At 64.4% G+C, this 24,112-nt stretch overlaps 5 protein-coding genes across 6 annotated transcripts in view; 3 read left to right on the top strand and 2 right to left on the bottom strand.

The window, feature by feature from the left end:
* Positions 1-1,412: 1,412 nt before the first annotated feature.
* On the bottom strand, positions 1,413-14,289 carry YIF1B (Yip1 interacting factor homolog B, membrane trafficking protein). Of its 2 annotated transcripts, XM_075738585.1 has the most exons (9): positions 14,231-14,283; positions 13,903-14,150; positions 13,708-13,812; positions 13,509-13,587; positions 13,306-13,363; positions 13,050-13,205; positions 12,842-12,935; positions 12,557-12,734; positions 1,413-1,432 (listed from the first exon to the last, which is right to left on the bottom strand). In XM_075738585.1, the coding sequence occupies exons 1-8, from the start codon at positions 14,256-14,258 to the stop codon at positions 12,579-12,581; spliced, it is 924 nt and encodes a 307-aa protein (XP_075594700.1). In that variant the 5' UTR covers positions 14,259-14,283; the 3' UTR covers positions 1,413-1,432; positions 12,557-12,578. The 2 variants fall into 2 exon arrangements, with proteins under 2 accessions (XP_075594700.1, XP_075594699.1); XM_075738584.1 differs by lacking the exon at positions 1,413-1,432 and having other exon boundaries at positions 12,442-12,734; positions 14,231-14,289.
* PPP1R14A (protein phosphatase 1 regulatory inhibitor subunit 14A) lies at positions 1,486-3,964 on the bottom strand. The gene is made up of 4 exons (XM_075738600.1): positions 3,710-3,964; positions 2,174-2,254; positions 2,027-2,059; positions 1,486-1,680 (listed from the first exon to the last, which is right to left on the bottom strand). The coding sequence occupies exons 1-4, from the start codon at positions 3,920-3,922 to the stop codon at positions 1,582-1,584; spliced, it is 426 nt and encodes a 141-aa protein (XP_075594715.1). The 5' UTR covers positions 3,923-3,964; the 3' UTR covers positions 1,486-1,581.
* LOC142599052 (putative Kunitz-type serine protease inhibitor) lies at positions 6,377-10,870 on the top strand. The gene is made up of 6 exons (XM_075738602.1): positions 6,377-6,586; positions 8,264-8,434; positions 9,574-9,624; positions 9,768-9,938; positions 10,049-10,093; positions 10,193-10,870. The coding sequence occupies exons 1-6, from the start codon at positions 6,490-6,492 to the stop codon at positions 10,360-10,362; spliced, it is 705 nt and encodes a 234-aa protein (XP_075594717.1). The 5' UTR covers positions 6,377-6,489; the 3' UTR covers positions 10,363-10,870.
* A 3,717-nt stretch (positions 14,290-18,006) lies between the features above and the next one.
* Positions 18,007-19,873, top strand: LOC142599051 (potassium channel subfamily K member 6-like). Its single transcript, XM_075738601.1, has 3 exons — positions 18,007-18,233; positions 19,104-19,499; positions 19,600-19,873. The coding sequence occupies exons 1-3, from the start codon at positions 18,050-18,052 to the stop codon at positions 19,797-19,799; spliced, it is 780 nt and encodes a 259-aa protein (XP_075594716.1). The 5' UTR covers positions 18,007-18,049; the 3' UTR covers positions 19,800-19,873.
* A 3,417-nt stretch (positions 19,874-23,290) lies between these two features.
* Positions 23,291-24,112, top strand: part of ADCY10 (adenylate cyclase 10) — a 14,717-nt gene continuing 13,895 nt past the window's right edge. The window contains exon 1 of the mRNA XM_075738557.1: positions 23,291-23,324. Within this exon, the coding sequence (XP_075594672.1) occupies positions 23,291-23,324 (34 nt within the window). The remainder of the gene's footprint in view (positions 23,325-24,112) is intronic.

Here is a 24,112-nt window from a genome sequence, read left to right as displayed (position 1 = left end):
GGTGCAGGTGGGGGGTTTGGGGTGAATCTGCAGGGTTTGGGGGGGTTTCTAGGGGGTTTTGGGGTGCAGGTGGGGGGGGGTTGGGGGGGTTTTGGGGTGCAGGTGGGGGGTTTGGGGTGAATCTGTGGGGTTTTGGGGAGGTTGGGGGTGTTTCTAGGGGGTTTTGGGGTGCAGGTGGGGGGGTTTGGGGTGAATCTGCGGGGTTTGGGGGTGTTTTGGGAGGTTGGGGGGGTTTCCAGGGGGTTTTGGGGTGCAGGTGGGGGGGTTTGAGGTGAATCTGTGGGGTTTTGGGGGGGGTTGGGGGTGTTTCCAGGGAGTTTGGGGGTGCAGGTGGGGGGGTTTGGGGTGAATCTGGGAGGTTTTGGGGTGCAAGGGGGGTTTGGGGGTGCAGGTGGGGGCTTTGGGGGTGCTTCTGGGGGTTTGGGGTGCACTGGGGGGGTTTTGAGGTGCAGGTGGGGGGGTTTGGGTGCTTCTGGGGATTTTGGAGGTGCGGGGGGTTTGGGGGTGCTTCAAGGGGTTTTTGGGTGCATGTGTGGGATTTGGGGGTGCTTGTGGGGGTTTGGGGTGCATCTGGGGGGTTTTGGGGTGCAGGTGTGGGGGTTGTGGGTGCATGTGGGGGGTTTGGGGTGCAGGGGGGGTGTGGGTGCTTCTGGGAGATTTGGGGGCATCTATAGGGTTTGGGGGTGCATCTGTGGTTCCCAGGGGTGCGTGTGGGGTTTTGGGGTCCCCCCCCCAGTGGGGTGCAGGCAGGGGGGGTTATGGGGTGTCCCGGCCGTTCCCCCCCCCCCAGCAGCTGTGTCCGCCCCCCCCAGACCCCCTCATCCCACTGTTTTTTTGGGGACACACCCCCCCCCCCAGTTACATTCAGCTTGGGGAGCCCCAACCATTTTTGGGGTGCCCTGACCTGGGGGGGGGGGGGGGGGGCAGGACCCCAACATCCCCCCCCCCCCTCAGGGCACACAATCCCTCCTCCGTGGGGTGTCCCTTTTTGGGGTACAGGCAGTGCCCCCCCCCCAAACCCCCCCCCCCCCCCTTTTTTTTGGCCGGTGATTTTTGAAGGTCCAAACATGGGGGGGGGGGGGGGGGGGGCACTTCCTGGCCAGATGTTCCCAACATCTGGACTGGTCTATAAACATCTGGCGGGGGGGGAAGGGGGGGGGCTGTTCCCACGCGGGTGGGTGTGGCGTGGGGGCCCCCCCCCCCCCCGCGTGTGTGTGTCCCCCCCCCACGGGGCCGGAGTGACGCTGGGCTGATGCCTAAATACGGAGCTGGCGGAGGGAGGCGATGCTGGGGGGGGGGGGGGGGGGGGCTTGGGGGGTTTTTTTTTTGGGGGGGGGTCCCCAAAATTTTTTGGGGGGGTCCCCCCACCACACTCCACCCCCACCCGTGTGACGCAGCGAGGTTTTATTTCACGGGGGGGGGGGGGTAAAGGGTTTACACGGTGGGTGGGTTTAAATACTGTACAGTGGGTGCTGGGGAGGGGGGGGGGTAAGGACACCCCCTTTTTGGGTGCTGGAGGTGGGTGACACCCCCCCACCCCCCTCCTTTCCACGATCACGCGTGGGGGGGGGGGTGTGTGTGTCACGGGGGGGGTGGATTGGGATCCTCCGGGCTGGGTCTCTGGAGGACTTGTTGCTTCGGTAAACCCTTGAGTTGGGCGAGGAGCTCTCGTATGAAATCCTGCTTGGAAGTGGGGGTGGGGGTGGGTGTTAAAATTAAGGGATTAATTAGGGATTAATTAGGGATTAATTAGGGAGACCCCCAAAATTAACACACACACACCCCCCCCAAAAGCTGCTGCCGGAGATAAGCGGGGAGGAAAAGGCCCCCCCGGAGGAAACCGGAGCCGAATATTTTTCCCTTTTAAAGCCTGGTTGGAACAGCCAGAGCTGGGAGAATGTTGGGGGGGGGGATGTTGGCAGCGTGTCCCCCCCACTCGTGTCCCCACCCCACGCGGCTCTCTCCCACCCCCCGCTCCCCACGAGGCAGCCCCCCCCCCCCCCCCCCCCACCCGTGGGTGCGTTACCTGAGTGTCGGCGGTGCAGGACTTCAGGATGCCCTGGATGGATTTGGGAGGGGGGGGGGTGTGTGAAGTGAGTGTGTGTGGGGTGTCACGCGTGTCCCCCCCACTCAAAACTCGCGTGTGCCCCCCCCCCCCAAAGATAAACCCCACCTGGAGCTTCTGGGCTCGTTCTTCATCCGTCTCCAGCTCCAGGAGATCGTCAATGTTCACCTCGTCCGGCATCTCCCCCTCCTGTCACGGGTGGGGGGGGGACACACACACGACACACGGACCCTTGGGTGTGTCCCCCACCCCACGCGTGGGGGGGGGGTGTCCCCAAGCCCTCCATGCATGTTAAGTGTCCCCAACTCCCTCCCCATGCGGGTTCTGGGTGTCCCAGAGCCCCCCCCCTACATCCCCCCCCCCCACCGGTGTGTCCCCAACCCCTCCCACATGTCCCCCCACGTGTCCCGCGTGTCCCCCAACCCCCCTCCCAAGTGTCCTGCGTGTCCCCAACCCCCCCATACACTCGGCATGTCCCCAACCGCCCCCCCCTCCCACACGTCCCCCCCCAAAAATAAGGCGAGGAACCCCCAAAACCTCCCCAACCCCCCCCCCCGTGTGTCTCCGACCCGCCCACGCGTGTCTCCCCCCTCCCCCCCCGTGTCCCCCCGCCGAGACACCCCCTCCCACCCCCCCGTGTCCTCGCGGATAACGGGACATCTGCCGCCTCCCATCTGGCTGCCTCCCTCCCCCCCATCCCCGCGGTCCCTCCGTGTCGTTCCCACGGGGGACCGAGTCCGGCACGGGGGGGGGGGGGATGACGACACACGAAACCCCAGATCTGACCCGGTCCCGAGCATCCCGGGTGGGATGTCCACTCGGAACCGGCGTTCTGCACTCCCGGTACCGGGTACCGGTGATCGAGCATCCCGGGTGGCATCTCCACTCGGGACCAGCGTCGTGCGGGGCCGGGCCCGGGGCCGCCTTTGGGTGTTCTCCAGCCGGTCCCGGTTCTGATCCGGGTCCCGGGGCCACCGCTGGGTGCTGAGCAGCCGGTCCCGGTGCCGGTGCCCGCCGTGGGTCCCACCCAATGGGTCCCGGTGCTGGTGCAGGTCCCGGTGCCACCCGTGGGTCCCACCCAACGGGTCCCGGTGCCGGTCCCGGTGCCGCCCGTGGGTCCCACCCAACGGGTCCCGGTGCCCCCCGTGGGTCCCACCCAACGGGTCCCGGTCCCGGTGCCGGTCCCGGTGCCCCCCGTGGGTCCCACCCAACGGGTCTCGGTGTCCCCCGTGGGTCCCACCCAACGGGTCCCGGTGCCCCCCGTGGGTCCCACCCAACGGGTCCCGGTCCCGGTGCCGGTCCCGGTGCCACCCGTGGGTCCCACCCAACGGGTCCCGGTCCCGGTGCCCCCCGTGGGTCCCACCCAACGGGTCCCGGTGCCGGTCCCGGTGCCCCCCGTGGGTCCCACCCAACGGGTCCCGGTCCCGGTGCCCCCCGTGGGTCCCACCCAACCCATCCCGGTATCTCGGTCCTATCCAAGCCATCCCGGTGCCGAGCATCCCGGACGGGACCTACGCCCTGTAGTACCGATCCCAGTCCCGGTCCCGTTCCCGGTGCCGGGTATCTCCAACCGGGACCCGCGCCCTCCGTTCCCGTTCCCATTCCCGTTGCCGTTCCCGTTGCCGTTCCCGTTGCCGTCCCTACCCGTCCCCGGTAAAGCTCCTCCAGCCTCCCGTCGATCCATTGCTCGGTATCCAACCGGCGCTGCAGTTCCCGTCGGTTGTACTTGACCGTGACCCTGGCCGGTCGTCGTTGAAGTCCGGGACTACGGGCTGGGGGTTGAGGTCTCCGGTTCCCGAAGGAACGGCCCGGGGAACCCCCCCGCCCCTGCCGCCGCCCCACGCGGTTCGCCGCCATCGCTCGGGACGCGGCACCGGGAGGGGAGGGGAGGGGGGGGGAAGGGGGAGGGGGGAGGCACCGGCTATAGGGGGAGGGGAGGGGGAGGGGCCAAGGGAGGGGGAGGGGGAGGGGCGGGGTCCCCTCCACACCCCCCTATAGAGCCCACGGCTGCTCTAACCCTAGAGCAGCCTATAGCGCCCTATAGAGCCCACTGCTCCCCTAACCCTATAGCAGCCTATAGCGCCCTATAGAGCCCACTGCTCCCCTAACCCTAGAGCAGCCTATAGCGCCCTATAGAGCCCACTGCTCCCCTAACCCTAGAGCAGCCTATAGCGCCCTATAGCGCCCACTGCTCCTCTAACCCTATAGCAGCCTATAGCGCCCTATAGAGCCCACTGCTCCCCTAACCCTAGAGCAGCCTATAGCGCCCTATAGAGCCCACGGCTCCCCTAACCCTATAGCAGCCTATAGCGCCCTATAGCGCCCACTGCTCCTCTAACCCTAGAGCAGCCTATAGCGCCCTATAGAGCCCACTGCTCCCCTAACCCTATAGCAGCCTATAGCGCCCTATAGAGCCCACTGCTCCCCTAACCCTAGAGCAGCCTATAGCGCCCTATAGAGCCCACTGCTCCCCTAACCCTAGAGCAGCCTATAGCGCCCTATAGAGCCCACTGCTCCCCTAACCCTATAACAGCCTATAGCGCCCTATAGAGCCCACTGCTCCCCTAACCCTATAGCAGCCTATAGCCCCTATAGAGCCCACTGCTCCCCTAACCCTATAGCAGCCTATAGCGCCCTATAGAGCCCACGGCTCCCCTAACCCTATAGCAGCCTATAGCGTCCTATAGAGCCCACTGCTCCCCTAACCCTAGAGCAGCCTATAGCGCCCTATAGAGCCCACTGCTCCCCTAACCCTAGAGCAGCCTATAGCGCCCTATAGCGCCCACTGCTCCCCTAACCCTATAGCAGCCTATAGCCCCTATAGAACCCACTGCTCCCCTAACCCTAGAGCAGCCTATAGCCCCTATAGCGCCCACGGCTGCTCTAACCCTATAGCAGCCTATAGCCCCTATAGCGCCCACTGCTCCCCTAACCCTAGAGCAGCCTATAGCGCCCTATAGAACCCACTGCTCCCCTAACCCTATAGCAGCCTATAGCGCCCTATAGCGCCCACTGCTCCTCTAACCCTATAGCAGCCTATAGCCCCTATAGAACCCACTGCTCCCCTAACCCTAGCGCAGCCTATAGCGCCCACGGCTGCTCTAACCCTATAGCAGCCTATAGCGCCCTATAGAGCCCACTGCTCCCCTAACCCTATAGCATCCTATAGAGCCCTATAGAATCCACTGCTCCCCTAACCCTAGAGCAGCCTATAGCGCCCTATAGCAGCCTATAGCACCCTATAGCACCCATGGCTGCTCTAACCCTATAGCAGCCTATAGAACCCTATAGAGCCCACTGCTCCCCTAACCCTAGAGCAGCCTATAGAGCCCTATAGAACCCACTGCTCCCCTAACCCTAGAGCAGCCTATAGCGCCCCATAGCACCCCCAGCTCCTGTGAACCTTATAGCCCCTATAGCACCCTATAGAGCCCACTGCTCCCCTAACCCTATAGCCCCTATAGCGCCCTATGGCACCCACAGCTCCCCTAACCCTATAGTCCCTATAGCCCCAACAGCTCCTGTGAACTCTATAGATCCTATAGCACCCTATAGCACCCACAGTTCCCCTAACCCTACAGCCCCCTATAGCACCCACAGCTCCCCTAACCCTATAGCTCCTATAGCACCCACAGCTCCCCTAACCCTATAGCCCCCTACAGCCCCCTATAGCACCCACAGCTCCCCTAACCCTATAGCTCCTATAGCACCCACAGCTCCCCTAACCCTATAGCCCCCTATAGCCCCCTATAGCACCCACAGCTCCCCTAACCCTATAGCTCCTATAGCACCCACAGCTCCCCTAACCCTATAGCCCCTATAGCACCCACAGCTCCCCTAACCCTATGGCCCCCCAGCTCCCCTAACCCCATAGCTCTCTACAGGCCCCTACAGCACCCACAGCCCCCCCTAACCCTATAGCCCCCTCCAGTTCCCCTACCCCTATAGCCCCTATACCACCCCTACACCTCCGGCTCCCCGACGGGCGCGATGCAACACTTTTTCCCGCGCCGTATGCAAACGAAGGGGCGGGGCTTTTGGGAGGCTGCGCCCTGAGAGGCGGGGCCTTTTTGTTGGGGCGGGGCCTGAGTACGAGGGCGGGGCCTGTACACGGTGGGCGGGGCCTGTACACGGGGGGCGGGGCCTGAGGTTTTTGGGGCGGGGCCTGTACACGGGGGGCGGGGCCTGTACACGGTGGGCGGGGCCTACACACGGGGCCGTTGCTTTGGCGAGGGGGCGTGGCTTTGGCGAGGGGGCGTGGTTTTGGCGAAGGAGGCGTGGCTTGGCGAGGGGGGCGGAACGCACCTGTGCGTCGCGGGACGGGAGGGGCGGAGCTTGGCGGAGGGGGAGGAGGCGCACCTGTGTGACGCAGGCGGGCGGGGGCGCACCTGTGTGACGCAGTGGTGGCGGTGGCGGTGGCGGCCATGGCGCCTGGGCGGTTCTTCCCCCTCCTGCTGCTGCTTTTACCCGCGGCCGCCTCTATCGATGCTCGGCCCGGTCCTAACGGGCCCCCCCTGCTCGGTAACGGCCGCTTCCAGACCCCGCTGGCGGGGAGTGGGGCGGGGGGGGGGAGGCCGCGGCCTCCTGAGGGCCTTGGGGGGGTCCTGAGGGAGGGTCTCGGGACGAGGAGGGAAGTCGCGGCCTTTGAGGGCCCTGAGGGGGTCCTGGCCTTCGAGGGGGGGGGATATCCCTGGGAGCGTTTTTGGGGAGGTGGTCAGAGCATTGAGCGAGGGGCTTTGAAGCTCTCTGAGGGTTCCTGAAAGGAAGGGGGGGGGAGTGATTTGGGGGGGGGCTCTGGGGGACTCTGGAAAGGGTCCTGAGGGGGTCCTGAGGGAGGTTTTGACGTGTCCCTGCCTTGAGGAGAATGCTCTGAGGGCTCCTGACGGGGGGGGGGGGGGGCTCTGGGGACCCTGTAAGGGCCCTGGTCTTCGAGGGGGGGGATCCCAGAGAAGGGTTTTTTTTTTTTTTTGGGGGGGGGGGGTGTCACAGCATTGAGGGAGGCGTGTCAAAGCTCTCTGAGGGTTCCTGCGGAGGGGCCGTGGCTTTGGGGGTGCTCTGGGGGACTCTGTAAGGGTTGTGGCCTTTGGAGGGGAGAATCGGGCCTTGGAGGGGTGAGCCTGGGGCCTGTGGGGTCACAGCATCGGGGGGGGGGGGTCTCAGAACCACTCTTGGGGGGGGGGTTGGCCTTTTTTTTTGGGGGGGGGGGGCTCTGAGGGGGTCATGACCTCAGGGGAAGGGTCTGAGCAGGGTTATGACCTCAGGGAGTGACTCTGGGCGGGGGGGGGGGGGAGTAGAAAAGGGGTTTCCACCCTCCCCAAAGCCGACATGCCGTCACTCCTTCTGCTCCAAACTTCCTCCTCGCCACGAGGAAATCCAACCCAAGGCCCCCGGGGTTGGTTTACGGGAGTTCAAAGCACCCCCCAGCCTCGGGGGAGAACACACAAATTCAGCGCCCGTCCCTTCCCTACGGTCCCTCGGGATGAAGCGACGGCTTTTTCCCCAGTAAAAATCCAGATCCCGGTTATCCCGACTGACCCCGGAGAGCGGCCAGGAGCCCTTGAGGGAACGAGTTCACTCGGTCACTGCTCTTAAATCTCCGTCAACAGGAAACGACTTGCACTTTTAAACCGAGTTCGTTACCTTGACGGCTTAACGAGGAAGAAATATGGGCCCTTTCCAGGCTGCTGGAGTCTGAGCCCGCTGGGATTTTTCTCTTCCCGAGCCAAAAATGTGGCTTTTGGGGGTTGTTTTGGGTTGTGGGGTTTGTTTTTTTTTAAACATATTTCATCGCTTTCAGCTGGAAATCGAGTCCCAGCTGGATAATTTTGCAGCATTGTGGTCACTGGCCTGGCAAATCCGTGTGCCGCCGGCTCTTCCCCTCCCCTAAACCTCGTCAGGACCCCAGGAGGCGGATTAATTTTGGGGGGGGGGGGGGCAGCACACAGAACCCCCCCCCCAAAACTTCCTTGTGACTCTCAGGGGCTGCGCCCCCACCCCACAATCCCATTCGGGGTCTCCCCCGCCCCCGGTCTCCCGCCTCGCGTCAAGAATCGGTGCAGAACCGGGTTGCCGGGCCGGTAAATCCCTTCCAAAACCGGTGGGGTTGCTTCAGCCCCCCCCCCAAAAAAAATTGGGGGAAAATGGAGTTTGTCACTGTTAATGGTTTTTTGGTTTTGTTTTTTTTTTTAATGCCGGCAGAGCTCTGCTCGCTGCCCAAGGTGGTGGGACGGTGCCGGGCCTCGATGCCGCGGTGGTGGTTCAACGTCACCCTCGGCTCGTGCCAAAGCTTCGTCTTCGGCGGTTGCGAGGGAAACGCCAACAATTTCCCCACGGAGCAGGAATGTCGGGAGAGTTGCGTCCTCGGAGGGGGTGAGGTCACCGCGGAGTTTGGCGGGGGGGGGACGGACGGACGGACACACGCACGGTGCCGATCCTGGCCCCGCGGGAGCTCCGGCGATCGTCGCGGTGAACGCCGCCGCGGTTTGGGGGGGATCCCTTACCCAAATTCCCCCTCCCGGGAGGCTTTAACACTAAATTTGGTGTCAAACACCTCAAAAATTGTCAATTTGGTAGGTTATATTTGGGGGGTTTTATTGGTTTGGTGTCGAAAAAGACCAAAATAAGCCACCAGATTGGGTCATTCTGGGTTATTTTCTTGTTTTGGTGCCCCCCCTGCTCCATTTGGCTTATTTTGGGTTTTTTCTTTCTTGTTTTCGGCATCAAATACTCCAAAATAACCCACCAAATTTCATTATTGTTTTGGTGCCAAAAAACCCAAGATAACCTACCTAATTGGGCTACGTTGGGGGTTTTTTATTGTTGTTTTGGTGCAAAAAACCCCCCAAATAACTCGCCAAATTGGGTTATTTTGTTGGTTTTTTTAAAACTGTTTTGGCAGCAAACACCCCAAAATAACCCACCGGATTTTGTTATTGTTTTGGTGCTAGAAACTCCAAAAATAACCCACGAAATTAGCCTGTTTTGGGGTTTTTGTGACTGTTTTGGCATCAAACACCTGCAAACAACTCACCAAATTGGGTTATTTTTACTGTTTTGGTGCTGAAAACCCCAAAATAACTCACTAAATTGCATCATTTGGGGTTATTTTATTATTTTGGTGCCAAACCCCCCCCAAATAATCCACCAAATTGGCTTATTTTGGGATTTATTTTTTTTTTTTAACTGTTTTGGCATCAAACAACCCACCAAATCGGGTCATTTGGGGATTTTTTTTACAGTTTTGGTGCCCAAACTGCCCAAATAACCCACCAAATTGGGCTATTTTGGGTTTTTTAAAATTGTTTTGGCCCCAAACACCCCAAAATAACCCACCAAATTGGGTAATTTGAGGGGTTTTTTACTGTTTTGGCCTCCCCCCCCCCACAAAATAACCCACCAAATTCCATTCTCTTATTCTTTTGGTGCCACCACACACCCCCCCCTCCAAACTGCCCCGCAAATTAAATAATTTTGTGGGGTTTTGTGTTTTTTTTAATCATTTTCCCCAGCTTCGAGGAAAACCGAGCATCACTCCAAGCAGACCGACTCCACCTACGACGGTAAAACCTCACGGCTCCGCTCGGCGCTGCCGAATCCCTCTCCCCGCCCCCCCCCGCCTCGGGCAGCGCCGGGAGGATTTTGGGGGGACGCTCAGCACCCACCGTACCCTTTTCCTCGCTCCCCCCCCCCCCTGCACCCCCAGAATCCTGCACCGTCCCCCGAGTGACCGGTCCGTGCCGCGCCTCCTTCCTCCGCTGGTATTACAACCCGGCAAACCGAACCTGTCACCAATTCATCTACGGCGGTTGCCGGGGAAATAAAAACAACTACGAAAACGAAGAGGAATGTTTGAACCGTTGCGTCATCAAACCAGGTGAGGGACAAGGTCACCGTCCCCAAAACGTCCCCAAGGGCCACCCTGTCCCCTCCTGTCCCCCCCCTTCCCTCCCCAACCCCGTCTCACCCCGTTTTCTCTCTGCGTAGAAAATCCCGGCGACGATTTCCACCGCGATTTCCTCTCTACCAAAGGTAAGCGACCGTCAGGGCACGCACGTACGTGTTCCGGTCCCCGGGGACATCGGTGACATCATTATTTATTACTTTTTTGGGGGGGTTGTCACCCCACAGCGCTGGCATTGGGGGTGCTCCTGGCCGTCCTGGCTGCTATTTTATTGGGTTACGTCACCGACGTCACCATCAAGACGTGTCGGAAAAGACCGGAGATGCCGGGAACGGGAATGGGATGGAGCCCCAGCGACGACAAGGAATATCTGATGAGCAACGCCTACACCCTCTGAGGAGGGGGGGGGGCACCCCTTTTTTTGTGACACCCCCCCCCCAAAATGACTTCTCTGGTGCATTTTGGGCACCTCGTTTGTTCTTTATAATTATTTTTCGCTTTTCTCGGGGTTTTTTTTTTTTCTTTCTTTTTTGATTCTTTTGTAGAAAAAAAAAAAGGGGTTGGAGGGGGGTAAAGCTTCTTCCCACCCCCGGCCCCGGGGGGTGGGGGGTGTCTCCCCTTTTCCGGGCTATTCCCACTTGGATTCAGTGGCAGCGGGCTGGGATCAGTGATTTTTTTTGGGGGGGTCCCAGTCATTTTGGGGGGGGGGTCCCAGTGATTTTAGGGGGTCACCCTCTCCTTGCTTTCGGGGTGGGGGGGCACGCGGCGTGTGTGGGGGGGGATGTTTGTGATCGTTGTATTGAATCAACTGGATTTAGGGGTTAATTTTGGGGGTTCAGGGGGGTTTTTTATATGTTAGAGGGTTTAATTATTTTTTTTTCTGAATAAAGGGAGATTGAACCACACTGGGGGGGGCTTGGGATTCTTGGGGTGGGTGGGGGGCACCCCAAAAACACCTGGGGGGGGGCTCAGAGGCTCAAACATGGAGGGGGGGAGGAAGCTCTGATGGGGTTGGGACCCCCACATTTCTTTTTGGGGGGAGGGCCCCCAAAATTGTGGGTCTGGGTGCTTGTAGTTGTTGCCCACTGGCACCCCCTCCTGTGTGTCGTGTTTCCCCCCCCCCCCCCACCCCCCTAAATCTGCCAGCTCAGCAAAACCCCCACCCTGTGGCCCCACCCTGGCGCCAGACACACCCTGGGGGGGGGTGGGGGGTGGGAGTTGGGGTTCCCCCTATTTCCGGCCCCCCCCCCCCCGACCTGTTGGGGAAAATTGGGGTGGGGGGGGAGATAAGGGACCGAACTCTCCCCGTTTTGGGGACCTTGCCCCTCCACCCACGCAATACACCCCCAAATTACTCGGATCCTGGCCCCCCCCACCCCACCCCAAGAGGCACCACCCAGGGCAAAGTCCCCCCACCCCACCCCGCCCCACGCACCCATAAAAACCAGGGGGGGCCCCGGCCGGCGCCGCAGCCGCTGGCAGCTCCCTCCTGCCATGGACAAGCAGCACAAGGAACCGGGCAGGAAGCACAAGGTGAGGGGGCTGCAGGGGGGGCACTCCCAAACCCAGGAACACCCACCCCCACCCCTGGGAACCCCAAAACCTGGGTGGGGGGGCACCCCAAATCCTCACTAACTTCTTCCCCCCCCCTCCCCAGGATGGCCACTCCTCCGACTCCTCCAGTTCCAGCTCCAGCTCCAGCTCTGACGATGAGAGGAAGGTAAGGACAGACACCCCCTCTGCCCACTGCACCCCCCCCCTGCACCCCAAAAACTTGCCGGGGGGGGGAGACCCACAACCCTGGGGGCCCCCCACAACCCTGGGGGCCCCCCACACCCCTTTAACCCCCCCCTTTACCTCCCCCCCCCCCCTCCCCAGCACCACCCCGGCCACGAGCACAAGAAAAAGGAGAAACTGCACAAGAAATCCAAGGAGAAGAAGGAGAAGAAAAGTCACTGAGGGGGGAGGGACAGGAGGTGACGGGGGGCAGGAGGTGACAGGGGGGTGACAACGCCCCCCCCCGACCCGCCATGGGGGTGACAACACCCCCCCCGACCCGCCATGGGGTGTCACCTGTGCCCCCCCCCCTCCCCTTTCCCCAATAAAGAGCTCAAAGGCGTCACCGGAGTAAAGTCCACGGGCGTCGCATCCTGGTGGCACTGGGTGGGGACACAGGGGACAAGAGCCCCCTCCTGGGGGGGGGGACCCCCTGCACCCCAAAATCGGGGGGGGTGACAACAGCCGAGGGGTGGGTGGGGGCGGGAAGGGGACCCCAAAATCTGGTGGCTTTAGCTGGGGGCAGAGGGGTGACCCCACAACTGCTTGCTGCACCCTGTTACATTGAAGGGGGGGCTCCCCACTATCCAACCCCCCCAAAAAGTGGGGTAACCCCCCCCAAAAAGCGGGGTAACCCCCCCCAAAAAGCGGGGTAACCCCCCCCAAAAAGCGGGGTACAGACACCACACACGCACACCGTGCTCCTCGGGCAGCGTTTATTGAAGCAGCCGAGGACGAAGGGAGATTCGGGGTGGGGGTAAAGTTGGGGTTTGGGCGGGGGGATGGGGTAAAAGTGGGGTTCGGGGGGGGTAAAGGTGGGGTTCAGGGGGTCCCCCCTCACCTGAGGAGGTGGTAGGTGAGCCAGTACATGAAGAGGGGCTGGGCGGCGGCGATGGCCATGGTCAAGTACATCCGCAGCTGGTTCTTGGCCCCCCGCACCAGCACCCCCTCGGCCGCCGCCTCCGACAGCAGCTTCAGCCGCAGCGTCCTGATCTTGGGGGAAGAAAACCCATAAAAAAAAAAAAAAAGGGGGTGAACCCCCCCAAATTACACCCCCCCCCCCCCCTTTTTTTTTTTTTCCCACCTCACCCTCTCTTTACCATGAAGACGAAGATGCTGAGGCAACACCAGCTCAGCACCACGTAATAACCGGTCCGGCCGAAGAGGAGCCCGGAGATGAGGCCGATGATCATCCTGCCAGCACCGAAACGGGAATTATTGGGGTGCAGCCCCCCCCCAAAAAAATTAAAAAAACCCCAAACCAACAAACTAGCCCCCCCCGCTAAAAGAAAACAAACAACTTCTCACCCCACGTATTTGTAGCCGGCGAAGGCGAGGAGGTCGATGGTGGTGAGGTCGGTGTTGACGGTGACGAGGTAGAGGCTGAGGAGGACGGCCAGCACCTCCACGATCAGCCAGGCCAGCGCCGAGCTCGCCTGCAAGCCCAGGCTGTCGGGGGAGAATCTGGGGGGTGTTCAAATTTGGGGGGGTCCTCAGCTTTCCCTGCACCCCCTTTTTTTTTTTTTTTTGGGGGGAGGGGGACACGACGACACGGCGGCCTCACCTGTTTTGGGTGCCCAGCGCCAAGCCGGCGACGAGGATGTAGGTGATGAAGGCCATCGCTGCGGGGGCAACGGGAGATGTACGTCATCGGGGGGGGTGGTGGTGGTGAGGGGGGTCCCCGGGTTTGGAGGGGGGGTCCCCGGGGTCGGAGGGGGGATCCCCGGGGTCGGAGGGGGGGGGGGGGGGTGTGGGGTACACACATACCCGGGATGTAAAGATCGGGGGCGTTGACGTCAAAGCGGGGGGCTACCGGGGCGTCCTGCTGGTACCTCACCTGCCAGTCCTGGGGGGGGGGGGGGCAGGACACACATAGAGCGTTTGGGCCGCCCCCCCCTCCCCCGCCCTCCCGGGGCTCCGGTAACGCTCCCGGTACCGGTGTCCGGTCCCCGTCCCCCCCCCACACCTGATGCACGAAGGGGAAGATGAGGAGCCCCAACTTCCTGCCCACGTAGACGGTGTCCACAGCGAAATAATACTTCAGCCTCCCCACCGGGATGAACCGGTCGAGCTACGGAAGGGACGGGAAGGGTTAAAAAGCCAAGTGGGGTCCCGGTAACCGGTCACGCAGCCTCTTCCCACCCACCCGGTTGTCACTCACGTTACGGTCCACGATGTCTCGGCCTTGGTTGGCCAGGCTGGTACCGTAAGCCACGGCCAAGCTAGATACCGGCTCGCCCAGAAACGAAGCGGGCGGTGGGTACGGGGAGGAGGAAGAAGCGGAGGCCGGCGGTACCCCGTAGCCCCGGCCCGGGTGGGTCCCGCCGCCTCCCGCCGCGCTGGTATCATCGAAGAGAGGGTGAGGATCCGCCATACGCGGCGCCGCCGCCGGGACCCGACGCTTGGGGGCTACGGGGAGAGGAGAGAGGATGAGGCCGGGACCGGGGACCGATCGTTTCCCGTCCCCCCCCCCCCCCGGCCGCGCTCACGGTGCCGCGCAGCCCCGTCCAGCTCCATCCCGCTGCCGCGTCTCCTCCTTCCGCTTCCGGCAACCGCCGCGTCACATGCTCCCTTCCCCACCCAGGACTCGACGCTGATTGGCCCCTTTGACGGAAGTCGTTGGCGCGAGGCGCGGCAACCCCTTCTGGCCGCTTGCCCCAAGCTATGACAGGTGACCGGAAGCGAGGAGGAGCCTTGAAGCCGCGCCCGGCCTCAAGATGGCGGCGCCTGCCCGGCCTGTTGTCGCCATGGTAACGGAATAAGCTTGGGCGGGGCCTGCTGGCTCCTGGACCTGGTGGCCCCCACGATGGCCGCGATGGCCACGGTGTCCCCAAGGCCACCGGGTCACGGCCCACGGGGGTGGCTGTGGGGTCCCCAGGGCCACAGTGTCCCCAGAGCCACCAGGTCACGGCCATAGGGCTGGCTGTGGTGGCCACAGCGTCCCCAGGGTCACGGTGTCATGGCCACGGGGGTGGCCACGGTGGCCGTGGAGTCCCCAGGGTCACGGTGTCATGGCCGTGGGGGTGCCCACGGTGGCCACGGCGTCCCCAGGGCCACTGTGTCATGGCCCACAGGGGTGGCTGTGGGGCCCCCAGGGCCACCAGGTCACGGCCATGGGGGTGGCCGTGGTGGCCATGGCGTCCCCAGGGCCACCGGGTCACGGCCATAGAGCTGGCTGTGGTGGCCATGGGGTCCCCAAGGTCACGGTGTCATGGCCATGGGGCTGGCTGTGGTGGCCATTGTGTCCCCAGGGCCACTGTATCCCCAGAGCCACCAGGTCATGGCCACGGGGGTGGCCACGGTGACCACAGCATCCCCAGGGTCACGGTGTCATGGCCACGGGGCTGGCTGTGGTGGCCATGGCATCCCCAGAGCCACCAGGTCATGGCCACGGGGTAGCTGCGGTGGCCGTGGGATCCCCAGGGTCACGGTGTCATGGCCACGGGGGTGGTCGTGGTGGCCACGGCATCCCCAGAGCCACCAGGTCATGGCCACGGGGGTGGCCATGGTGGCCACGGCGTCCCCAGGCTCACCGTGTCCCTTGGGTGTCACCGTCCCTGCAGCCCACGAGCTCCACGGTGGCCGTGCAGGGGCCACCCCCGTCCTTGTCCCCACCCGCCCAGGACCCCCTTGTGTGGGTGTGGGTGTGGGTGTGGGTGTGGGTGTGGGTGTGGGTGTCCCCCCCCCCGCTCCGTGTGTCCCCCCCCAATCCGTGTGTCCGTCCCCCCCCAGACGTCACCACGGCGCCGGCGGGAGGAAACCGCGGGTCCCGTGGGAGCGCGTGACGGTCCCGTGACCCGGACGGGCGCTGGCGGCGGGCGGACACCCCGTCTGGGGGGGGGGGGGGGGGGCTGCCCCCCCGCCTTGGCCTCGTGCCTGCTCACCAGTCAGCCCAGTTACACCCCGGTACTGGGCACCCCAGTTGTACCCCGACATCCCCCGTTACCCCATCACTGGTCGCCCCAATTACCCCCATTACTGGTTGCCCCAGTCACCCCGTTACTGGTCACCCCAGTTGCACCCCAACACCCCAGTTCCCCCGTCACTGGTCTCCCCAGTTCCCCTGTTACTGGTCACCCCAGTTGCACCCCAACACCCCAGTTCCCCCCTTACTGGTCACCCCAGTTCCCCCGTTACTGGTCACCCCAGTTGCACCCCAACACCCCAGTTCCTCCGTCACTGGTCTCCCCAGTTCCCCCATTACTGGTCACCCCAGTTGCACCCCAATACCCCAGTTCCCCCGTTACTGGTCACCCCAGTTGCACCCCAACACCCCAGTTACCCCGTTACCAGTCACCCCAGTTCCCCCATTACCAGTCACCCCAGTTGCACCCCAACACCCCTGTTCCCCCGTCACTGGTCTCCCCAGTCCCCCTCGTTACCGGTCACCCCAGTTCCCCCGTTACTGGTCACCCCAGTTGCACCCCAACACCCCAGTTCCTCTGTCACTGGTCTCCCCAGTTCCCCCGTTACTGGTCACCCCAGTTGCACCCCAATACCCCAGTTCCTCCGTCACTGGTCTCCCCAGTTGCACCCCAACACCCCAGTTCCCCCGTTACCGGTCTCCCCAGTTCCCCCGTTACTGGTCTCCCCAGTTGCACCCCAACACCCCAGTTCCCCCGTCACTGGTCTCCCCAGTTCCCCCGTTACTGGTCACCCCAGTTGCACCCCAAAACCCCAGTTCCCCCATTACCGGTCACCCCAGTTCCCCCCATTACTGGTCACCCCAGTTGCACCCCAAAACCCCAGTTCCCCCGTTACTGGTCACCCCAGTTGCACCCCAACACCCCAGTTCCCCCGTTACCAGTCACCCCAGTTCCCCCGTTACTGGTCACCCCAGTTGCACCCCAACACCCCAGTTCCCCCGTCACTGGTCTCCCCAGTTCCCCCCATTACCGGTCACCCCAGTTGCACCCCAACACCCCAGTTCCCCCGTCACTGGTCACCCCAGTTCCCCCGTTACTGGTCACCCCAGTTGCACCCCAACACCCCAGTTCCCCCATTACCGGTCACCCCAGTTCCCCCCATTACTGGTCACCCCAGTTGCACCCCAACACCCCAGTTCCCCCGTTATCAGTCACCCCAGTCCCCCCCATTACCAGTCACCCCAGTTGCACCCCAACACCCCAGTTCCCCCGTCACCAGTCTCCCCAGTTCCCCCCCATTACCGGTCACTCCAGTTGCACCCCAACACCCCAGTTCCCCCGTTACCGGTCACCCCAGTCCCCCCCATTACTGGTCACCCCAGTTGCACCCCAACATCCCAGTTACCCCGTTACCAGTCACCCCAGTCCCCCCCATTACTGGTCACCTCAGTTGCACCCCAACACCCCAGTTCCCCCGTTACCAGTCACCCCAGTTCCCCCATTACCGGTCACCCCAGTTGCACCCCAACACCCCAGTTCCCCCATCACTGGTCTCCCCAGTTCCCCCCCATTACTGGTCACCCCAGTTGCACCCCAACACCCCAGTTCCCCCGTCACTGGTCTCCCCAGTTCCCCCATTACCGGTCACCCCAGTTGCACCCCAACACCCCAGTTCCTCCGTCACTGGTCACCCCAGTTCCCCTGTTACTGGTCTCCCCAGTTCCCCCCCATTACTGGTCACCCCAGTTGCACCCCAACACCCCAGTCCCCCCGTTACTGGTCACCCCAGTTCCCCCGTTACTGGTCACCCCAGTTGCACCCCAACACCCCAGTTCCCCCGTTACCGGTCTCCCCAGTTCCCCCATTACTGGTCACCCCAGTTGCACCCCAACACCCCAGTTCCCCCATTACTGGTCTCCCCAGTCCCCCCGTTACCGGTCACCCCAGTTGCACCCCAACACCCCAGTTCCCCCGTTACTGGTCACCCCAGTTGCACCCCAACACCCCAGTTCCGCCGTCACTGGTCTCCCCAGTTCCCCCCATTACTGGTCACCCCAGTTGCACCCCAACACCCCAGTTGCACCCCATTACTGGTCACCCCAGTCCCCCCCGTCCCACCCCCCGCCGGTGCCACCCCCGGGGGCGTTTCCCGGGGGTGATGGACGGGGCGGGGGGGGGGGGTGGGGGACACACGGGACGGGGAGTCGGTACGACCGGAATCCACGGTGATGGGCGCGGTGCGGGACCGGGGCGACCGGAGGTTGCGGTGAGGGAACCGAGGGGGGGGGGGGAAAAAAAAAACACCCCACAAAGAACGGGGGGGCGGGGGGGATTTTTGAAAAAAAATTAAAAAATTTAAATTTTTTAAAAAATTTTAAAAAACGCCCCCCCCAAAAAGCACCCGGGCCGGGCCCGGAGGCCACGGTGAGGGGCGGCGGGGCGATGGGACGGGGCGCGGTGCTGCTGGCGGGTGCCTACGCGGGGTGGCTGCTACTGGGAGCGCTGGGGCTGTGGGGGCTGGAGGGGACCCCCCCCCGAACCCCCCGAACCCCCCGAAACCCCAACGGCTCCGAGTGGGACTTCGCCACCTCCCTCCTCTTCGTCACCACCCTCCTCACCACCGTGGGTAAGGCCGGGACCCCCCCCCACCCCTCTGCACCCCAGGGTGCCTGGGACCCCCCCCCTGCACCCCAGAACCCTCCTGCACCCCAGAACCCTCCTGCACCCCTGGACACACACACACACACACACACAGCCCTTGCACCCCAGGATCCCTGGGCACCCCGAGACTGTCCTGCACCCTTGGACACCCCCCTGCACCCCAGGATCCCCCCCCGTGCACCCCAGGATCCCTGTGTGCACCCCAGAACCCCCCCTGCACCCCAAGTCCCCCCAGCACCCCATGATCCCCACAACTGCTCTACACCCCAGAACACCCCAGCACCCCAAGACCCCACCAGCACCCCAAGACCCACCAGCACCCCAAGACCCACCAGCACCCCATGATCCCCACAACCGCTCTATACCCCAGCAGCCCCCCAGCACCCCAAGACCCCCCCAGCACCCCATGATCCCCACAACTGCTCTACACCCCAGCACCCCCCTGCACCCCAAGACCCCCCCAGCACCCCAAGACCCCCCAGCACCCCATGATCCCTAGGACCACTCTACACCCCAGCACCCCCCTCCACCCCAAGACACCCCCAGCACCCCAAGACCCCCCAGCACCCCGTGATCCCCATGACTGCTCTACCCCCCAGCACCCCCCCCACACCCCAGACCCCCCCTTGCACCCCAAGACCCCCCCAGCACCCCAAGACCCCCCCAACCACCCTACACCCCAGCACCCCCCAGCACCCCAAGACCCACCACGCCTCCTCCAAGACCACAACCCCCCACCCCCCCCACCCCATACTCCCACCCACCCCCCCCCAAACTCCATCCCCTGGGTGGGGGGCACCCCACTAACCCCCCCTTTCCCCCCCCCCCCCCAAAGGTTACGGCTCGGTGGCCCCCCTCTCAGCAGCCGGCAAAGCCTTCTGCATGGCCTACGCCGTGGTGGGCGTCCCCATCACCATGTTGACCTTGACCGCCGCCGTCCACCGTTTGACGGGTCCGTTGGTCGACCGGCCCCGGTTGTACCTACAGACGCGTTGGGGCTACAGCCGGCGCGAAGCCGCCCGCACCCACTTCGTCATTTTGGTCGGCGTCACTTTGGGGGTGTCGGTGCTTCTCCCCGCCGTTGGGTTTTACGTTCTTGAAGGTACCTGGACCTACTTGGACGCCGTCTACTTCTGCGTCATCTCCCTTTACACCATCGGGTTGGGGGATCTCGTGCCGGCGGAGCAACCGGGTCAACCGTTGAGGCAACTCTACCAAGTGGCCGTAGCCGGTGAGTAGAATTTGGGGGAGGTGGGGTGTTCAGGGCGATCGGAACCCCCAAATTGAAGGATCTCGGTTGGGTTCTTGACGTCTTGTCCCACCACCGCCAGCGTATCTGCTGTTGGGGTTGACGGGCGTCTTGCTGTTGGCGCAGACCTTCCGTCGGTTGGCCGAGCTCCACGGCGTCGCCGCCGGCATCTTGTCACCGGATGGAGCCGTCGAAGAAGACGCCGGGTTGTTGGAGGGGACGAAGGGTGGGGGGAAACCAACCCGGGGGGGTCACGGTGGAAGGGGTTCCGTCAACGGGTAGCACCGGTGGCACCCCTGGGTGGGGACGTTGGGGACACCGGGTGTGGGGAGGACAATAAAAAGGTGCCCAAAGCTTCACCGTGGTCACCCCATGGGGTGGGGTGGGGGTTTTTTTTTGGGGGGGGACACGGGACACATGACACCAAGGTGTCTGAGGTGGTTTCTGATGGCACCCACCCATTTTTGGGGTGTCCATGGGGGGCGGTGGTGGTGGGGTGTCCCAATCCCACGGTGGGGGGGGGTGTCCCAGTTCTGAGGGGGGCACCAGCACCGTGCGGGACCCAACCCCACGGGGTCCCACCACCCAAATCCCCTCCAGCCCCCCCCCCCAAAAAAAAAACCAATGGGGGGATGACACCCCCCCCCCCCAGCACCCTCATTTTATAGAAAACCTTTATTCTGTAAAAGTGGGTGGGGGTGGTGGGTGGGGGTCCCCCAAACTTCTCCCCCACCCCATCCCTGGGATGTTCTACCACAGCACCCCAAAAACGAGGCGGCGGCGTGGAAGGGCGGGGGGGGGGGGGGGCATGATGACACAACCAGGTGCCAACAGGGGCACCCATGGGTGCTCTCCCCCCCCCCCCCCCCATTGATGGTTTTGGGGGGGGGCGCAGGATGGGTCCTCCCACCCCGATCCTATACATATATATATATATATATACACACACAATAAATATGGGGGTCCCCGGCGGAGAGGGGGGGGTCCCTCAGGCTCGGGGGGGGGGCACGGGCAGGCAGCGGGGGGTGGGCAGCGCGAGGACGTGGCCGGGGGGGCAGAGGCAGCGGAAGGAGCCGGGGGTGTTCAGGCAGCGGCCGGGCAGGCAGGGCGCTGCCTGCAAACACTCGTCGATGTCTGGGGGGGGGGGGGGGAATGGGGGGGGGTTAAAGGAGGGAGGGGGGAATTGGGGGGGGGGGGGGGTTTGGGTGCTGGGGATAAGGGGTTGGGTGGGGGGTGGGGGGGGGTCGGGGTGCTGGGGAGGGGGGGTGCAGGGGGGGCTCAGGGTGCTGGGGGGGGTGTGTATGGATGGGGGGTGAGGGAGTTTGGGTGCTGGGGGGGTTGGGTGGGGGGTGTCAGGGTGCTGGGGAGGGGGTTTGGGTGCAGGGGGGGGCTCAGGGTGCTGGGGGTGGGGGGGTGTCAGGGTGCTGGGGAGGGGGTTTGGGTGCAGGGGGGGTGTATGGATGGGGGGTGAGGGAGTTTGGGTGCTGGGGGGGGTTGGGTGGGGGGTGTCAGGGTGCTGGGGAGGGGTGTGTGTGTATGGATGGGGGGTGAGGGAGTTTGGGTGCTGGGGGGGGTTGGGTGGGGGGTGTCAGGGTGCTGGGGAGGGGGTTTGGGTGCAGGGGGGGCTCAGGGTGCTGGGGGGGGGGTTGAGTGGGGGGTGTCAGGGTGCTGGGGGGGGGGGGTTGGGTGCCAGAGGGGGCTCAGGGTGTTGGGGGTGGGGGGGTGTCAGGGTGCTGGGGAGGGGGTTTGGGTGCGGGGGGGTGTGTGTGTATGGATGGGGGGGTGAGGGAGTTTGGGTGTTGGGCAGGGGGCAGGGTGCTGGGGAGGGGCTCAGGGTGCTGGGGAGGGGGGTTGGGTGCAGGGGGGGCTCAGGGTGCTGGGGAGGGGGTCTGGGAGGGTCTGGGTGCTGGGGAGGCGGTTTGGGTGCGGGGGGGTGTATGGATGGGGGGTGGGGGGGTGTCAGGGTGCTGGGGAGGGGGTCTGGGTGCAGGGGGGGGTGTGTGTGTATGGATGGGGGGTGAGGGAGTTTGGGTGTTGGGGAGGGGTCTGGGTGCCGGGGGGGTGTCAGGGTGCTGAGGGGGGGCTCAGGGTGCTGGGGGGGGTGTATGGATGGGGGGTGAGGGAATTTGGGTGCTGGGGGGGGGTTGGGTGGGGGGTGTCAGGGTGCTGGGGAGGGGGTTTGGGTGCAGGGGGGGCTCAGGGTGCTGGGGGGGGGTTGAGTGGGGGGGGTCAGGGTGCTGGGGGGGGGGGGGTTGGGTGCCAGAGGGGGCTCAGGGTGTTGGGGGTGGGGGGGTGTCAGGGTGCTGGGGAGGGGGTTTGGGTGCAGGGGGGGCTCAGGGTGCTGGGGGGGGGGTTGAGTGGGGGGGGTCAGGGTGCTGGGGAGGGGGGGTGTCAGGGTGCTGGGGGGGGGTTTGGGTGCAGGGGGGGCTCAGGGTGCTGGGGAGGGGGTTTGGGTGCGGGGGGGTGTATGGATGGGGGTGAGGGAGTTTGGGTGCTGGGGAGGGGGGGTTGGGTGGGGGGGGGCTCAGGGTGCTGGGGAGGGGGTTTAGGTGCCAGAGGGGGCTCAGGGTGCTGGGGAGGGGCTCAGGGTGCTGGGGGGGGTTGGGTGGGGGGTGTCAGGGTGCTGGGGAGGGGGTTTGGGTGCAGGGGGGGGTGTGTGTGTATGGATGGGGGGTGAGGGAGTTTGGGTGTTGGGGAAGGGGTCTGGGTGCTGAGGGGGGGTGTCAGGGTGCTGAGGGGGTGTCAGGGTGCTGAGGGGGGGGTCAGGGTGCTGAGGGGGGGGGGTCAGGGTGGGGGGGGGGGTTGTCTCACCGACGCAGTCCAGCCGAGCGGGGTCCAGCCGGTACCCCGGATCGCAGTCGCAGGTGAAGCCGTCGGGCACCCGCACGCAGCGCCCGTTCTGGCACCCGCTCAGCACCCCGCACTCCTCCTCCTCCTCCTCCTCCTCCTCCTCCCTCCCTGCAATGGGTGGTGGTGGGTGGGTGGGGGGGTGCGTGTGTATGGGGGTCACCTCCCCTATAACCCCCCCCCCCCTCTCCCCGCACCCCAAAAACTCACCATCTTCCTCTTCCTCCTCCTCCTCGACGAACCCCCCGGTCCCGTGGGGTTGGTAGGCCCAGGGGGGGCCGGGGTGGGGGTCGGGGGGTTCGTAGCGGGGTCCCCGGGGCCGATGAACGAGGGGGCGCCGGGGCTCCTCGAAATCCTCCCCCTCATAGCGGGGGGACGCGTAGAGAGGGTCCCCCCGGGGGTCGTAACCCCCCGCAACCCCCCCGAAGCCGTAAGGGTCATAGTCGGAGCGGAGAGCCGGGGGGGGAACCCTGGGCCCCCCAAAAATGTCGGGGCCGTAAGGGAGCCCGTAAGGGGGGGCGAAGTCGGGGGCGTATTCGTAGGATGGGGGGGCGCGGGGGGGGCCGTAGTTGGGGGGGCGCAGCACATTGCAGAGGAACTCGAAGTCGTCTGGGGGGGGGGGGAGAAGGAGAAGGTGGTTTTGGGGGACCCCCCCCTCCACCCCATGCAGCCTGGGGGGGGGGGGGGGGGAGGCAGAGGGCCCCCCCTCTAATTGAGGGGGCTGTAAGGGACCCCTCCGTCACCCGGGGACCCCATTATTGGAGGGGGGGGGGCTATGAGGGACCCTCACCATCATTTGGGGGCTGCAAGGGACCCCTCCCCCTCACCCCCCCTAATTCTTGGGGGGCCGTGGGGATGCAAAGGGGGGGGGCACCATCATTGGGGGGGGGGGCTACAAGGGACCCCCGCCCAGCAATGAGGGAGCGATGGGGGTGCAGGGGGCCCCCCCCGATTGCTTGGGTTAAGTGGGGTGCAGGGGGTCCCTGTTCTGGGGGTGCAGGGGGTCCCCACATTGCTGGGGGGAGTCAGTGGGGTGCAGGGGGGTCCCCACATTGCTTGGGTTAAGTGGGGTGCAGGGGGTCCCCATTGTGGGGGTGCAGGGGGTCCCCACATTGCTGGGGGGGGGTCAGTGCGGGTGCAGGGGGTCCCCACATTGCTTGGGTTAAGTGGGGTGCAGGGGGTCCCTGTTCTGGGGGTGCAGGGGGTCCCCACATTGCCGGGAGGGGGTCAGTGGGGGTGCAGGGGGTCCCCATTCTGGGGGTGCAGGGGGTTCCCCCATTGGTTGGGTTAAGTGGGGTGCAGGGGGGTCCCTGTTCTGGGGGTGCAGGGGGTCCCCACATTGCTGGGGGGAGTCAGTGGGGTACAGGGGGGTCCCCACATTGCTTGGGTTAAGTGGGGTGCAGGGGGTCCCTGTTCTGGGGGTGCGGGGGGGGTCCCCACATTGCTGGGGGGAGTCAGTGGGGGTGCAGGGGGTCCCCATTGTGGGGGTGCAGGGGGGGGTTCCCACATTGCTTGGGTTAAGTGGGGTGCAGGGGGTCCCTGTTCTGGGGGTGCAGGGGGTCCCCACATTGCTTGGGTTAAGTGGGGTGCAGGGGGTCCCTGTTCTGGGGGTGCAGGGGGTCCCCACATTGCTGGGGGGAGTCAGTGGGGGTGCAGGGGGTCCCTGTTCTGGGGGTGCAGGGGGTCCCCACATTGCCGGGAGGGTGTCAGTGGGGGTGCAGGGGGTCCCCATTGTGGGCTGTGCGGGG

This window comes from Balearica regulorum, chromosome 34, assembly GCF_011004875.1.
Source record: "Balearica regulorum gibbericeps isolate bBalReg1 chromosome 34, bBalReg1.pri, whole genome shotgun sequence".
NCBI classification, from domain to species: Eukaryota; Metazoa; Chordata; class Aves; order Gruiformes; family Gruidae; genus Balearica; species Balearica regulorum.
This window is presented reverse-complemented; position numbering and strand designations above follow the sequence as displayed.